Source organism: Chanodichthys erythropterus, chromosome 1, assembly GCF_024489055.1.
Source record: "Chanodichthys erythropterus isolate Z2021 chromosome 1, ASM2448905v1, whole genome shotgun sequence".
NCBI lineage: Eukaryota > Metazoa > Chordata > Actinopteri > Cypriniformes > Xenocyprididae > Chanodichthys > Chanodichthys erythropterus.
Window position 1 is genome coordinate 17913269 of NC_090221.1, and position 18702 is coordinate 17931970.

Below are 18702 nucleotides of genomic sequence, written 5' to 3' on the forward strand. Positions count from 1 at the left end.
TATAAATATGCTTGAGAGGTTGATAATTTCATTGTTTGCAAGATGAAGAGACGTTACTCAGCAGAGGAAGCTCTGAAGCTATTGTTGCCCACTGACAGTGAGCACACAGGTGCATTAGAAGCTGAGGATGTAAAGAAACCAATTTGTAAAGCGTTAAAATTCTGAAAATGAATGAATGTTTGGTAATTATGAATAGAAGAGATGCTGATAAAAAAAAGTCAGTGAAAGTGGAAAAAAAATATTAATATATAATATTTCTATGACAGTTTTTGGCATGGACATTTTTGTCCATTATGGACCTAAGTGTTAGTTTTTGTAAAAAATCTGACACTACATAAAAAATATAAATGCCTCAAAATTAATGTTGTTGTTCTTCATTGACACACCCAAGAATCTAATAAGCAAAGAAAAAAAAATTCTGCTTAGCATTTAGTTTATGAAAATAAACTACAATTTTTAATTTTTTTTCATAAAAAAAACAAACACCTATGGCATTATGTAAACAAACCAGCATTTAAAGGGTTACAAATCATTAAGGGTTATAAATCATATCTTAGTTTTTGGACATGGACATTTTTGTCCATTTTGCACCTATGTGTAACTTTTGATGCACAAGGGTTAAGAAAGAAAGACAAACATCTTGGATGACATTTGTCTGTTGCCAAATTTACACAGCAAAGTTGGCACAGAAGCACTTCTAAAGTGGCATTTAAATGTCTTTACACAGATTGTTTAATGCTGGAGGTGGCATTTACAAAAAATAAAAAAATTAAAAAAATACAACTGTATACTTTGATTCTAGGGGCTGAGGTGGGCCAGAGCATGCATAATTTGGTCAGACTTTTATGCACCATTATATCTTTACATACAGTAGAATTTTGAGCAAGCACACAGCAGCCTCAACTCAGCTGTGTAAAGAGGCCTTGTGTAAAGATGCCTCAAGTCCACTGAAAATGTAAAAAACAAAACAAAAACAAAACAACATTATGATTAGAAATGTCCAAAATTAATTTAAACAGCAATTTCTAAATCACTGTGCTAGGCTTTCAAAATCTTTTACATTGAAAACAATGTAAAATATTTTGAAAACCTAGCACAGTGATTTGAAAGAGAAACCATATTGCTGCCAATTCAAGTGCTCAAAGGAACTTCAAACATATTTATCTGTCTATCCTAGGATTTTGTAAGCCAATGGATTAATGGAAGGATCATCAACTGATTGTGAATCGTGACACTTTTTGGTAATGTTGTTGCTTTCAGTACAAAGGGTTCTGGGTTCTAATGTGTGAAAATATATCTTTTTATTTTAATGAACCAAAATTGCAGCTCTACATCGGATTTTGCAAATTAGGAGCGAGGACCCCTGTATTTGCATTTATTTTGTGAATTCAGAAGAACAGACAGTGAGCCATGGGAAAACTGAACAGAGCATGTGTCTGAGCATGTGAGAGCTGAATTTGACATTGTTGTTTTCCACTATGAATGCAGTGACTCTCAGCAAAACATTCAAAAATTTCTATTTCAGCACCACTCACACAAAAACAAAAGGACAAGCTCAAGCGGTTTCAGAAAGTGGCATGGACAAAGAGAATGAACTCTTGCTGACTTGCCAAATTGGGGCTTTTTGAACAGTATGGGAAAATGTGAATAATGTGAGGTACTCAGAAATACCAACTGGAAAACTTAGACTGAATTTAGAGTAACCAAACAGACAATGTTAGACAGTACATTTCCTGTGCTGTGTCAAGGCAAACCTATTTATTTTTTTCCTAATCACCTGACACCTATCAACCAATCATTTTATGATAGCACTGTCAGCTCATGCCACAATATGTCAGGAAATGCCAGTAATAGAGGGAAAAAATAGCATGACTATCAAATTACATTTCTCATGGAGTGCATAGACAATGCACAAAAGGCAACCATTCAGATATCTTTCTTGTATCCTTATATTTCCATTTTAGTCATTATTTCCATATTTTTTTTTCATTATTTCTACAAAACACTAAATGAGATTTTACAGAACATCTGAGATTCTGCACCAAGAAAAGTATAGATTATTTCTACTGCCAGACTCAAAAGGACAAAAAGTGTCATGCCAGGTGAAGTGGTTGACATGAGCTACACTATCATTCAAAAGTTTTGGGTCATTAAGATTTTATTTTTAAAGAAATTAATACTTTTATTCAAAATTTATAATGTTACAAAATATTTGTTACAAATAAAGGCTGGTCTTTTGAACTTTGCATTATAGAATCCAGAAAATAAAAATCACAATTTCCACAAAAATATTACACAGCACAACTGTTTTCGACAATGAGAATAAGAAGAAATGTTTCTTGAGCACCAAATCAGAATGATTTCTGAAGGATCATGTGACACTGAACAAACCCTATTTTTACCCTAAACCTAAAGTACATGTACTTAATTAATATTACTCAGTACTTATATGCATAATTACACAGTAATAGGGACACTAAAATAAAGTGTAAACAAATATTTATTTTAAATTGTAATAATACATGTATTCCACAATATTGCTGTTTTTTACCATATTTTTGATCAAATAAATACAGCCTTGGTTAGCATAGGATACTTCTTTCAAAAACATTAATAATGATGATGATGATAATAATAATAATAATAATTATTGTATAATAACACATTTGTAATAAGGAAACTTTATGACCCAAAACTACAAATTTGTAAAAGGAACTGACCAAAATTTGTCATTATCTACTAATAATCCTTCCCCTTTAATTGTGGCTAAATAAAACCTGGCACAAAATATCCAATAGCCATTTTCTTAATTGAAGACAAGCACAAATTGAGCTTTATCATGTCATTGGACCTTCAATTTGGGGTGAATTTCTCCTTTAAGCATGGCTAATCTCTGTGTGGTCTTAGCTACATCTTTGTTTTTACCATATTGTCACTGGCAAAAATTCTCGAAAACTCTCAAATACAATAAATACAGCCTGAAAGCAGTAAGTATAAGCACAACTACCTTTCAAAACAGACCATGTGTATGTGTGAGCACTTGCCATTTCAAGTGTTTAGTAATATCTTTTCTAGCCATTCAGTTACACTCTTTTGTGTTTTAGTAGATTTGTAATTTTCTCCAGGGCAAGCAACCGTGTTTTACAATTCCCCGTAGGATTGAAAGGTGAATGGGCTTTTCAGAACAAGGAATACAATTGAGAAGATGAGATTTGTTTATGAGTATGCCAGTGTAGGAAACAGAAAGAGAGAAATAGATTATGGTATAAAACCCCCCGGATGCAGCCTAAACAAAAATGGTGGACCGATCATACTGCAAGACTACATATAATGTGAAAATATTATGCCAGGTGCTGTACAGGCATTTAATCCTGAGTCAACGTTTCTGATTAATGACAGTACAGTAAGTACAGGTTTTGCCCCCTCATTTAGAGCACATGTAGCAGACTTTCCCTCAGGGCTCGACCATCTCTCACAACAGCAGTGTGGAATTAATACTGAAGTGTTCGACTGCAGTTTTGATTTAGTTCACACTCTTTCCCATTACAGAGTAGTGATGCTTCAACTGCAAAAAGAGCTAAAGTAAATCAAACTTAGTGAGAGAAATCCCATGGTCAAGCAGCAGCAGAATAAATTTTTTTAGTCCTCTTTTAGGGGTACGATTATCACGGGGCCTGCCTGCTATGCCACTGCCCCAAACCTTTGAACAGTAGTGTAACTTTCTAGCTACAAGTGACAGTTCAATGAATGTCTTTGAATTTCAATTTATTTGAATTTTTCAACCTTACCTCCAAATGTTAAATGCTGATCTTCATCTGTTTGCAACCTCAGTTTAAATAAAATTTAAAAGTAAAAGGCATCCTCAACCCAATTCTGAATGGCATAACCCAATTCTGAATCTCTTCAGAACACAAAAGTCAGTCCCAAATACTTTGTAAATGAGCCTAAAAAAAAACAAAACAAAAGGAAACAGAGGAATACCAAAATTTCAGTTTACAATTTATGATAAAAGCTGAAGAAAAACAACAGACCCTTTCCAACAAGGAGCAATGCCGTAAATGGACTTCAATCATAATTACCAGCTGCCCTCCCATCAAAAGTCACGCTCCGCTCTCCGCCGCCCATCCACTAGTACATTTATGAGCCTGTGAGGCCTCTGTGATAGCTGCAGAATCTTTTAAAAGTTGAAGTCATTGAAGTCAGATGGAATAAAACCTTTACTGTGACCCAATCAATGTGAGAGACAGGCAGTAATAGAAGCTGAAGAAAGTCTAACTTCACACCACCTGTGAAAAACACAATCTCCATAGCACTTTTCAGTAGGGACACTGGAGACACACATATATTAGCATGCCATCACAGTACACATACTTCTAATTTGGCTAATTGGAGCTCATATAAAAGAGGGACTGTTCAGGAAAAAAGTGGGACAGATTCTTGGTTGAATTTGATAAATTAAAGTGCATTTCACACCATATTACAGAGCTGTGAATTCCCCCCACCCATCTATCTCTAACATCCTACCTTGCTTTTTTTCTCACTTCCTATATGGCAATCTTTAAAAGTCTGTATTGCCTTTCACTGAAGTCAATTTTGTTTCAAGTAAGACCCTGTTTCTTATCACACAATTCTCCACTGCCAATGATATTGAGCGGATCCTGTATTTCTGTGTGTGAGTGTGTGCGCGCACGCGTTTGTCTGTTTAGCAGACAGAGCAGGAGGATTGACGTTCTCTCCGGAGGCATATCAACCCTGACAGATGAGAGGAACGGCATTGTGGGCTGGCGTGGCGTTAAGTAATTGCCTTCTGACTCCACTGGGGGATGTAAATAGTTTGGAGCATAAAGCATACAGATATGCCAACTGAACAAACCAATCATGATAAAGAACCACATAGATGCACGAATCATTAGTAGGAGCATGAGTAAACAAGGGTCAAAAGCAGAAAAAAGAATGGAAGGCTTCCAAAACTTCCCCAAATATATATGTGTATATATATATATATATATATATATATATATATATATATATATATATATATATATATATATATATATATATATATATATATTGACAAAAGTTTTGGGATACCTGCCTTTACATGCACATGAAATTTAATGACATCCCATTCCTAATCCGTAGGGTTTAATATAGAGTTGGCCCACCCTTTGCAGCTATAACAGTGTGAACTCTTCTGGGAAGGCTTTCCACAAGGTTTAGGAATGTGTTTATGGGAATTTTTGACCATTCTTCTAGAAGGTCATTTGTGAGGTCAGGCAGTTGGTGAGAAGGCCTGGCTCACAGTCTCTGCTCTAATTCATCCCAAAGGTGTTCTATCGGGTCGAGGTCGGGACTCCAGTCAAGTTTCTCCACACCAAACTTGCTCATCCATGTCTTTATGGACCTTGCTTTGTTCACTGGTGGGTAGTCATGTTGGAACAGGAAGGGGCCATCCTCAAACTGTTCCCACAAAGTTGGGAGCATGAAATTGTCCAAAATGTCTTGGTATGCTCAAGCATTTAGAGTTCCTTTCACTGGAACTAAGGGGCCAAGCCCATCCCCTGAAAAACAACCCCACGCCATAATCCCCCCTCCACCAAACTTTACACTTGGCATAATGCAGTCAGGCAAGTACCGTTCTCCTGGCAACCTCCAAACCCAGACTCTCATCCATCAGATTGTCAGACAGAGCGTGATTCGTCACTCCAGAGAACACGTCTCCACTGCTCTAGAGTCCAGTGGCGGCGTGCTTTACACCACTGCATCCGACGCTTTGCATTGCACTTCTGATGTAAGGCTTGGATGCAGCTGCCATGGAAACCCATTCCATGAAGCTCTCTACGCACTGTTCTTGAGCTAATCTGAAGGCCACATGAAGTTTGGATGTCTGTAGCTATTGACTCTGCAGGAAGATGGCCACTCCTGCGCACTGTGCGCCTCCGCATGCGCTGACCCCACTCTGTGATTTTATATGGCCTACCACTTCGTGGCTGAGTTGCTGTTGTTCCCAATGGCTTCCACTATGTTATGATACCACTAACAGTTGACCATGGAATATTTAATAGTGAGGAAATTTCACGAATGGACTTATTGCACAGGTGGCAACCTATCACGGTACCATGCTTAAATTCACTGAGTTCCTGAGCGCGACCCATTCTTTCACAAATATTTATAGAAGCAGTCTGCATGCCTAGGTGCTTTATTTTATACACCTGTGGCCATGGAAGTGATTGGAACAATACCGATTCAGTCCAATTCCTGAACTGGTTCAGTCTGGAGTTCTGAACTGGTTCAGTAGACTCATTAAGTCAAGTCAAATTTATTTATAGCGCTTTAAACACTTTACTTAAAACAAATTTACTTAAAACACTTTAATTCAAAACCACTTCACAGCAATTCATACTGTTATGTCAACAATGCCATAATAATGTCAATGTGCTTTAACATAGAGCAAGTTTTATAGCTGGGCACTATGATGATATACAACGATTTGATGCGAATGGCGGTTCACAAATTAGTCATTGCCAATAAACACATGGAATCTGCAATCACGATTTGAAAACTTATTTCTAAACTGATGCTGAAATATATGCAAGATATTACCAGTCCAATTTTCCCCATACTCGTAAAGCTTGTGAGATTCAGGAAAGTTGGGAATGAAGCCTGATGGAAAACATGAGTGTACATTAATTATAATTACAGCTATGAATAAACGAGTCACATGTTTAGCCTTAAATGTGTGAGCTACTCCAATTCTTGAAAATGCTCTCTAGTGCCAGAGAAAAGGGCCAGAATCTGAGTAAACACATTTAGCATGTCTCTAAAACCTCTCGTAGACCATATGCTAATTGCTACAATATGGAATCGAGAGGGCGTGAAGAACTCAAACAGCGTCTTTCGGTAATGTACTTAGATGCAGTGCAATTAGTAAGTTTTAGGCTGCATAGTTTACTTATACACCACATAAAATACCTTTTGCAGCGCTTTTAGATTCTTTTGCCCTCCATCTTACTCTAGGGAGACCAGAGACTCACCAAACCAAAACTGGACAGTTTCATGCTTTCATGGCCTGTCATCCTTCATCAGGACTGAGATATATACCTATGCGACTGATGTAATCACAGACTTGGAGAGTTTGAACAACGCAAGTCAACGCTGACAAGCTCTGTCCACTCACACATAAGTAAATCCCATCAGACCTGATTCAACCTTCCTTATCATACCAAAGTGTACTAACCCTATCAGATTGAAGTTTGCTAAGCCCATCAGACCAGAGTCTAGTAAACCAGAGTGTACTTTTACCTCATATCACACCACCAAGATCAAAATCATGCAAGAATAAGTCTAAGCTATTCATGTGAAATAATATTATAAATCATTCATGCAACAAATGAATGTTAAAACAGCCAATAAATCATGTTGTTTACAGATTTTTAGCTGCATCTAATGCATCACAATATCTCACAACAGACAAAGTCAGATCAAATGTCACAATGAATGCTGGCTTCTTGACTGGTCACACACAGAGCGATTTTATTAATGGAGGTCACCAGGTCGCTGTCTTATTGACTGTTATTGTAATACATTATTGATGGGCTGTATAATTTGCCATAGTCTTTTAAAATCTTATCTTAGAAATGTGTATAAACATTCCTTTATATCATGGCAATTAGAATATTAAAGGGCTAGTTCAACAAAAAAATGATAATTCTGTTATTAATTACTCACCCTCATGTCGTTCCAAACCCCTTAAGACCTTTGTTCATCTTTGGAACACAAATGAAGATATTTTTTATGAAATCTGAGAGCTTTCTATCCCTCCATTGGGAGCAACACAATTTACACATTTAAGGTTCATAAAGGTAGTAAAGACATCATTAATGACTCCAGTGGTTTAACCTCAATTTTATGAAGCCACAAAAGTGCTTTGTTTGAACACAAAAAAGCATAATTTACCACTTTATTTATAAAACTATTGACCTGCAATCCAGTAGGGGGAGCACCACAACGTATGCGTGTTGTGTTTTTTTTTTTTTTTTTTTTTTGCGCAAACAAAGCACTCTTATCCCTTCATAAAATTGAGGTTAAACCACTGGTTTACTTAAATGATATCTTTCCTATCATTGTGGGCCTTGAATGTGTAAGTTGAAGGGACTGAAAGCTTTTGGATTTCATCAAAAATATCTTCATTTGTTCCGAAGATGAACAAAAGTCTTACGGGTGTGGAATTACATGAGGGTGAGAAATTAATGACAGAATTTTTGGGTGAACAAACCCTTTTAAATGAAGGGTAAGGAATTCCTTGTGAGAATACATTTTATATTGACATATTGTGTATATGTATAACTTGTGTATTGTGTATAATTGTGGGTTTTATGAGAAGCCAGGAGAATTTCCACATTGGTGGACAATCAATCAATCAATCAATCAATCAATCAATCAATCAATCAATCAATCAATCAATCAATCAATCAATCAATCAATCAATCAATCAATCAATCAATCAATCAATCAATCAATCAATCAATCAATCAATCAATCAATCAATCAATCAATCAATCAATCAATCAATCAATCAATCAAAATCTGATTGTAAATTATAAAAATAAGATATTCTATTTTGGCAATCAATCTGTTTTCTTGCTGCAGGGAAAGTGTGTGTACAAATTGCAATACAAAATACAATACATCAACAGTCATGAACAAGATTAATGAGTTTCATTCTATGAATCAAACTCACTCAGAATACCAACAACTTCTGATATGGTTTATTTGCATCATTTTGTATTATATCGCTGTATGTGGGCTGAAACAAATTACATAGAATGGTGAAATTGCTCACAGTAGCATTAACCTCTCCATCTTGCCTATACTTGACTACTATCTCACAGAAGACAGATCACTGCCTTTACTTCTATCAAAAACTGCCATATTACATCTATGCTCATTTGCATAAACGTAAACTTTTCTCAACTCAACTTTGTTGGACATGCCCACATTAAATTAATGATTTCGAGTTGTTTTGAAGCTGTAGATCGCTGTCAGTGTGAATATACATGGAGTGAAGAGGGTCAATGAGGCTAGAAGCGGACTGAGTAAACATTGAGAAAATGGTTTTGAGCAGGCGTCCATGTGATGGAAAAATAAGTCAGGATCAGGTGAACCTGAGCAGCTCATATCTTTGGGTAAATTTCACACTGAAGTTCAAACTGACTACAAGCATTCACATATTCACATTCTCATACACATTGTGGCAGATATCTAAAGCACCAGCTCACAGCATGAACCCTAATGCTGTTGGTACAACAAACATGAACTGTTTATAAAGTAGTATTCTTCAAACTTTTAAAGAAAACATTTGTTCAAAGCATCAGGAGCTAAAAAGAAACGGTGTGAAGGAGTTCTCTGAAGGCATCTGACAAAATGTCTTGTAATCTTTTTTATCTTTAAGTTTTGAAGAAAAGCAAAAGTAGCAATACATTTTTTTTTTTTTTTGCCTGAAGGGCTGTTCCCGCCTCATTCAAACTCCTGCTGAGATCGGAGGAAGGGCATGGGGGCAGACTGAGGCAGTGATTCTCATTCCAAAAAATACTTCCTGTCTGAAAAGCTGCTTTATGCTCAACAACCCAGTGTGTAACAGTGGGATTCTTTCAAAAGTGCTCCATGCATGCATTGTTGTCCCACCCCGAACCTTACGTTACATGTGTCGGCCCTTGTTGAATGTCAGTGCAAATTGATTCAAACTGAAATGTCAGAAGAAGATGAGACTAAAAAGCAAAATGAGACAGTAGACATGTTGAATGTTAGTGTAAAAGGTTGGAACTAATTTAACTCAAGCTTTACTTTTACATACAATCTTTCAATATGTGTAATTTCTTGTGACATAAGCAATGTCTTAGCCATCCATAGGGAGTTTGTATTTAGAACCAAGAACTCAAGGCTTTTATCTATATTGGGAACACTAATTTATTCTCTATTGGGATAGAAATTCCTCCAAATGTTTCAACAAAGAGCTTAGAAATAGAATCTACAAGTAAAATCCCTAAATAAGAAAGGAAGCACTGAAAAATAAGGAATAATAAGGAAACCCTTGTACTTGTGGGGACATTTTTTGGTCTCCATGAGGAAAACGGCTTATAAATCATATTAAGTGATGTTTTTTGAAAATGTAATGAAAATGCAAAAAGTTTTCTATGATGGGTACGTTTGGGGTTAGGGGATAAAATATACAGTTTGCACAGTATAAAAATCATTATGTCTATGGAATGTCCCCATAAAACATGAAAACTCAACATGTATATGTGTGTATACATTATAAATATATTTAAAAATATAAAATACCATCTCAGTTCAGTGCGATCAGTCATTACCACCTATTTAACATAAAATATCTTATCAACTTGACTACTACAGGCAGTCCATGGAGTCTGGGCATTCTTCTACTTTAGCAATATAACTTAGTTGCAGGCTGACACAAACGCTCTATAACAAATTTTACTTGCATCCTGAGTCATGCTGTTAATTAGTGTGCCTCAGTTTCTCTTCAGCAAATCCGTTAATGAGTACACGAAAGAGGAAAATCTTACTAAGGCCGTCACTGTTCAGTGGTTTACTGAAAAATATGAGTGTAGACTTCAATTAGAGCTTAATTAGGATCCATTCACCTTTATGGTGACCGCAAGATTTGACTTTTTAACAGTGGGTTGGTCAGAGTCACAGTCCATTTCAGAGGCCGCTGACCCAGTGGAATGGACTAATGGAGAAATGTAACTTCATTACATGACATGCCAATAGTCTGAACTTGCCATGAAAAGCAGGGATGGGATCCAAAAACCAGTTGGAACCTAATGATTTTCATGATGTTTGGTTCTGCTCACAGTTTTTAATGCCTACATTTTTCAACATGCACAGATAAAACAAAGTCACGTGGGTGTGTTCACACTTTGTAGTTCAGTCCTTTTGGTCTGGACCAAAAATGAAAATGATACATTTAGTTGCCATTTTTAACACTACACATAAGGATACACACACACACACACACACACACACACACACACACACACACACACACACACACACACACACACACACACACACACACACACACACACACACACACACACACACACACACACACACACCAAAAAAAAAACAGCTTTTATGACATATTTTATGACGAAACTTTGCAAACATGCAAAACAATGCTGTGTGCTGGGATAAATGTGCTAGCTGTATGTGCGAGAACACATGAACAGCTTTTTAAAATGTGCAAAGAAGTCAAAACTGTGATAGGAACACAAAAACGAAGATCTGCTGCAAGGAGACGGTGGATCTGGCGCCTGTACTGAACTGTAATGGGCATTGCAGCTCTTATGACGAGAAAAAACAGGTATGCTTGAGCATTCTATGTTTTTTAAGGGTTGCATCTTCTGACATCATGTCCTGTTTTTTGTTCGATTACTTGTCTTTGGTTCGAGTTGAACCACACCACAGTTTGTTTGGAAAAGATGGGTCTTGGTCCGCTTGTTTGGTGTGCACCAGGGTTCGGACAGCAGCGTTCACACTTATTCAAATGAACCTCAATAACAGAGCAATCACATCAGAGTTTGTTTTAATCAAACCAAACCTGCAAAGTGTGAACACACCCTAAGAAAATAAATAAATACTGGTAAAACATAGAATTTATATATATAAACCAAAAAATTTATTCAGACACCTTGAACATTTAATTCATTTATACAGTTTATTCACTATAGTTTTGAAAAAAATTGTAATAAATGGCAAGGTCCCAGAGTTAAACTGTGTCAGACAAAAAAAATCTTAATTATGTCAGATAACACTTTAGCAAAACGTGGTCAGGTCAATGGATCTGAATAAATTTTGGTTCAAAATTTTTATCAATTTTACTAGTAGTCCACTGTATGAAGAATTTTTGGGTATAATATGTCACAGTTTACTTTATTTTGCTATCCTAACTAACTATAGTGTTCTGCATCCACTAGTAAAAGTATATAAACAAATGTCTGAATAATTATGAAATAATAAGATCTGTTCAGAATAAACAGCTACTTTGGAGTGGAAAACCATGCAGAAAGATTTTTTTTTTTTTTTTTTTTATATCCAGAGAGATGGATGCAAAAGTCAGATGGTGGCACTATGCCACAACTGACTAATTGAATACAATGAGATGAAAAATCTGGGTGCTGCAAAATAATACAAACACAAGAAATATACAACACATCTTCCTATTGTTAAGTCCTCAGTAGTTTGAGTCAGTTGAATCAATCAAAAAGTGATCTGTCAAGTTAACAGACTTAACTTACTGACTAAATTAGTGATTCTCGACATACTGAACTGCAAGTCATTACTTTCATCATTTCCAATTGGAATCAGAACTAGAATAGTTATGAAAAAGAGACAAATATCTAAAACACATGAAAATATTGCACAATGAAATTAAAACTGCACACGCCTGTAACCAAGACTCAGTTTCTTCATGAAAATACTGCAATTATCCATTGTGCTTTTAACAAATTACACTGAAAATACAGTAAGTGTCACAGTTACTGAATGTGCATTCAGCCATGATGGTGCTAATTATGCAGCTGAAAATGTCTCTCAGCTTTGTACACTTCATCACTTTATCAAAACACTCACCAAAAGCTGCGTAGAACTCCTCTCTAGTTAGGTGTTCGTCATCGTTGACGTCGTTATATTTGAACAGGTCGAACAGAGTGCACTCTGATGCCGTCCTGCTCAGACCTTCCTGCTTGATAACCTGCATGATACCAAGATTAAAGATCAAAACATGAAAGAGATTAAATCCAAAGCAGCACCTACTGTATGACGCTTCAAAATATTTACTTACCAGAGCAAATGTGTTTTGTGCAGTAAATGTAGCTCAAGGAAATACTAATAAATGATGTTCAAATTTAAGGACATGTTTGTTTACCAATTTTGTGCCGTCTTGGGCCTCCACATGACGTCTGATGTAAAATCACCATCCTGAAGCAAAACCACTGCTCTAATGTACCATTCTGAATAATTAAAGATGTGATTCCTATCTGCATCAGACATTGTGAATCCTTTTGGCTGGCAAACATCCAGAATTGAGCAAGATTTTATAACAGCCTTATGCTGGAAAACATGAGGGATTACTGTAAAACGTTCTATCAAGCATTCACCCATGCCTAAAAATATCTGATGGTAATTACAGTTAGAAAGCTAAAGGGATTGTTGAAAAATGTTAGAGGTTAGATTCACTGTGGATTACAGTTAAGATTTGGAAAATGCCTTGAGCATATGCGTATGAACAGTTATAATTAACTTGGTGACTGGTGGTCAATGGATTCAAAACATTACTGAAGGTGATGTAAACTACACATAATCTAGACCTGACCTCCTGAAAGCTTTGGCATACCTAGTGCTAAGGCTGACCCAGTCTTACCCAAAATTATTTATTACTAAAGCCAGACCTGTGTGTTCAGATTTGATTCAATCCTGCCCTTTTATTATCTGTTGCAAACTCTAATCCTCTTATAGAGACTTGATACCAGCACAGAAACTGACTCAAAACCTTCACTTTCATCTCTTTTGCTTTGCAGTGTTGATTTAACATTTACTGTGAAGACAAACCAAACAAGCAAGTAAACTTTCAAATTCTGAAATTTGTTAATGTACAACTCTGATCCGCATGCCGCATGCTACAGGCGATGTCAGCAAAGTTTTCCATAATGAACGACTCTCCACATCCAATCCACCGTACTAAATGGAATCTTAGAACAGCTTTAGGCATGTACTTATTCTATCACTTTTAAACATAAACACTTCTAGATTCACAAAAATGCAAGTTTTTGAGCATCATTTGTTTGAAGATGCAACTTTGTTTGATATATTGCATCGGATGTAGTCATGCACAGATTTTAAAATGTCTTAAGCATCCAAATATGTTTTGGGGCCATTATATACAAATATGTAGTATTTTATAAAACGGTTATTTCCTGTCCTTGATTCTGATTGGTCAATAGCTGTGTTTTATTCATGATAAAACAAGGCTATGACCGCTTCACCCAACGGTTCTGTGTATCACTAGATAACACTCTTAGCAACTTAAACTGTTTGTTCTCAATTGATATTGTTCATTGCAGCTTACTGTATTATGTAGAAGAGTATTGTGAGAAAGAGATCGAGTGAGTGAGTTTATTACCTGCATTTAGATTTAGCATTTTCCTTCAGGTCAGTCCTATGTTCATAATAAAAAATCTGTTTAAATTTCCGATGTATTATCTTGTCCTTAACAGTTAAGGGGTTTTCCCGTGACTGACAGCGCTAGTCAAAGCATTTGTCAGTTACATCTTGTTCCGTGTTCACAACAGTTCAGTCTTTTCAATGTAAAATTCTTCGCTACTGACACACTCATTTGCTGCCATCTAATGGTGTAATATTGTAACTTCTGTTGCTGTACATAGTCAGGGACTGTTTTTTCCAGTGGAAGGAAGGCTTTTAGTGAAAGTTTACTCCATGAAAGTTGCATATTTTTGGCTTTATTATTTGTATTGTGTGGTAAGCGTTATATAAAAGCAATAAGGTACTTGAGGCTAGTGCTGTATCTTAAATAAGTGACGGCTGAAGGGGTTGCAGGCACTCCGCTTCGAGTCATGCCTAACAACGCCTGTCAGCTGTGACATTCATGATACAGCACAGACTTGAGTACCTTATTGCTTGCTTATACAATTTCATGTATACAGTATTTTAAGGCTTGGTATTAAATGTATTAAAAATCATTTCGCAAAAAGTGGTTTCCAGAATGACACAATGTATTAAATATGTTATTTAATATAAATACATGATAAGATATATGATATGATATCAATAAAAAAAAACATTACTCAAAATTTAATAAGTCAGAAATGTTTCATGGACTATCCCTTTACTTTCTGCATGAAGATCATTCCAGAAGACCTACTTGAGCAGAATACTGATGGGGTTTAATTGCTCTATTAGAGCAAAATGTTTTGATTTCACTGCAAGGCATTGCACTATATGTTCCTATTCCTCTATCACCTTTTCAACCTTTCGATAGATTCATGTCAAAGGGCCAAGCTTTTGTATTCAGGGCCGGTCCAAATGTTCACTTTTTACATTGTCTTCGATCTGCCATGCATGAAAAGAGATCTATTCTTCTTCCACTGAGAATGAAGAAATATGCAAATGACATGAAAATATTGCACAATGAAATTGAAATGGCTCACGCCTGTAACCGAGAGTGAAAGTGCGTTCAGAGTTTTCTCTCTGGAGAAATATGAATAAATTCATATTTTGCTCATTTTGATATGCACAGTATCTCTATGGACAGGTGTAATCTTTCTGCCGCAGGACAAGATAAAGCACAACTGACCTGGGATCAGTTTATGAGCGAGTTATTAAAAAAGGAGACAAGCTTGCCTGCTCATTTGCCATTTCAAATTGCAATAAAATGCAATAAAATGTTAAAAGTGATCCCCAGCTATTCACATAACATATCAGATTTAAACATTAGATACAGTATTATTGTAAACATACCAAAACAACATGTATTCACATCCAGGCATTGTTTGGACTTCATTATTTAATTTCCTTTTTTTAAAACTTAAAATAGTGGAACACAAAAGTAGATATACATTATATAAATCTGTATTTTTGTCCATACAATAAAAAGTCAATGGGAACCTAAATTTGTTAAGTAACCAGCATTCTTAAATACATCTTCTTTTGTGTTCCACAGCTGAAAGAAAGCCGCAAAAAGACATGAAAGAAAAATGGAAAGACATGGGGGCGAGTAAATGATGACGGAATTTTCATTTTTGGGGAAACTACCCCTTTAAGTCTTTTTTGGCCTTTCATCAAGAAAACACAAAACATTTGAGCTGCTTTGAGTATAGCCAATTGTACAGCCAATTAAAAGTTTGGTTCTGTCTGTTTGTCTTTCTTTATTGTATACACTCAAAATCCCTTATTATTTTTTGTTTACTCCTTTTCTTCACTCTTGCAATTTTAATAAAACATTCACTTCTGGGCAAAATATATTATAATTTTAAAGGCAAAATATTTAGTGGTCTTTTAATGGTCTATTAACCATTTTACGCACAAATCACTGGTCAGGAAATTAGCAAGTATTGCAAAAATACTGTAGATTGAAGGCACGGACCTTCCTTACCCGTGTGGATAAAAAGAGTGTTGTTCCACTCACTGTTAATGGCTTCAAACTGTTCATGAGTAGCTGAAAAATGTCTCCCAGTTCATTTGAGTTCAATGTCAGGCCAAATATTCACTATAGGGTTCAAATCTGGACTCTGACTAAGCTAAAACATGATGCTGATGAATTTGTTCTTAAGCCATTTCTTGGTTGTCTTGCAGTTTGGGCAGGAGCATTGTCTTGTTGAAAAATAGCATCTGATCATTCCTCTTTAGATAACAACTTTTCATTTGTGAGAAGCAAGCCATTCCACAATATTCTCCTGTACTCCAAAAGAATTAAATGACTGTTCACAGTGAAGTAGCACACCAATACCAGCAGCTGAAAGGCTCCCCACACAATGATACTTCTTCCTTCATGCTTTACTGTGGTAGAGATACATTTTTTTTTTTTTTATTATATTTCTCACCAGATTTTAGAAGACACCACTCTGGAGCATCATCATGCAACTCATGTTTCATTGTGATTCATCAATCCACACACAACTTCCCATATTCTGCCAAAATTTGCTTACATTTTTGCTAATTTCCTGACCAAATAATTTGTGGTTAAGCTTAGTGTTTAGCCATTTTGGGCTTGGCCCTTTTTTTTGCCCAGGAGTGTATATGTTAGCAGTTAGATGTTACCTTGGCGACATATTTAATTCAGCACAATGTTCAATATATCATAAATACACTAAAAAAATGAGCGTGATTTTAACAGTAAAAGACTGTAAAAATGCTGCGGTGAAAAACTGTCAATTGGTTTACAGAAAGTTTCCGTTCTATATACGGTGAATAACTGTAATAGATCTAACGGTACATGTAATGTAATTTTACGGTAAAATACTGTTAAATTCACAGTTTTTGGAAGTGAAAAATAACAATTAATTGTAAAAATTTACAGTGAAAAACCCATGAAACTTCACATTTGATATATTTTCGTTGAAATAACTCTTTCTTCTTAGTTTTTCTCATTTTATGTACATTAGGGTTTTATGTTACATCTAATGTTGTTAAATTAATGTTTATTGCATTTTTAAAATTTCGTGCATGTTACCATGATGGTGTTTAGTGTGTGTGTGAATGACACTGTGTGCACCTCTATATGTTAGTGTTGTCCTTCTCAGCTTGTGGTAAAGCTGCTTGTGATGAACTTTGATTCATCATGTGACTCTTATCACCACTGTGATTGGTGACTGTCAGTGTACTATAAAGGTACAAAATAGATATTAGTACTTCATTAGGTTGGTAAATTAACATTATATCAGTTAATGAAATATGTTATTTTACCGTAAATTTAACATATTTTTTTTATGTTGCTACTGTATTTTTTACGGTAAAATTCTGGCAACCACAGCTGCCGTTTTTTTACCGTAAATTTTACTGGGATTTTTTTTACAATGTACCCAAATATTTTCATTTGCAAGGCATAAAAACATATATGAAAGATTAACACAGCTAAGGTTTAAAAATGACAGCTCACTCAACAGGCCCAAAACACTAACTCTGGCCCCATTCCATCCTTACTATTTGCAAAATCCCTGCAAAATCTCTAATTTTCTCTTTTATCTGAAAATTGACTTCTTCTGTTGGTTTGAAAATGGTCATTAAGACAGATGCATGTTAAGAAGGTCAAAAGATGCCACCTAATTGCAACGTCAATTAAATGGGTGAAAGAAAAGAGACTGATTTAGTCACACTCTTGTTCTGTCTTACCTGTGAGAGCTCACTGCTGTCAACTCTTCCATTACCATCTGCATCAAAGCGCTTGAACATCATGTCCACCAGATGCTTCCTAGTTGCCATTTCCTTCTCATGGCTGCCATGGTTACCAGAGGTCAAGTACCTCTGAGCATGCAAGTCCAACATCTTGGTCTTCAATTTTTTATAATCTCCCAGACGACAGTTATCATCTGTGAAGAGTGGGAGAAAAATGGTGGTCAGATCAGTGCATATGGAGATGGATTCGTGGTTCTGCAGCATTACTAATTCATCAATACTGTGACAATATGAAGGCCTTTTCTCAAATGGTCATGTGAGGAAATCTAACAAGTCTGTCATGTAAATAAATGATGAGAATGTGCAGATTTTGTGGATCTCACAAGAAGAATGAGAAAAACTTGAAGATTTCCATATTTACATTTATACATTTGGCAGGTAGTTTTATCAAATGTTAATTATTAGTGCAAAGCATTTTTTTTTTTTTTTTTTTTTTTTGAAATTCTGAATTCCCTGGAAATCAAACCCTCAACCTTGGTATTGTTAGCACCATGGTCTACCAGGTAAAGGAATGAAAAATGACAATGAACTCTAAATAGATGTCCATAGGGATTCTGAAAGATATGCATTCTTGTAAACATTCAAAACAAAATCTGTGCTCTTTCAAATACTGAATATAAAATAATAGTAAAAATGCAATAATTGTTTGTATGCTTCATATTTGATACAGCCGACTTTTAAAGATCACAATAAACTGTCTAAAATACA

The 18702-nt window shown here is 35.7% G+C and overlaps 1 protein-coding gene across 1 annotated transcript in view; it reads right to left on the reverse strand.

Moving 5' to 3' along the window:
- Positions 1-18702, reverse strand: part of fstl5 (follistatin-like 5) — a 156289-nt gene that overhangs the window by 70948 nt on the left and 66639 nt on the right. The window contains exons 6-7 of the mRNA XM_067401694.1: positions 17932-18128; positions 12658-12778 (exon numbers count right to left, since the gene is read on the reverse strand). Coding sequence (XP_067257795.1) covers positions 12658-12778; positions 17932-18128 — 318 coding nt within the window. The remainder of the gene's footprint in view (positions 1-12657; positions 12779-17931; positions 18129-18702) is intronic.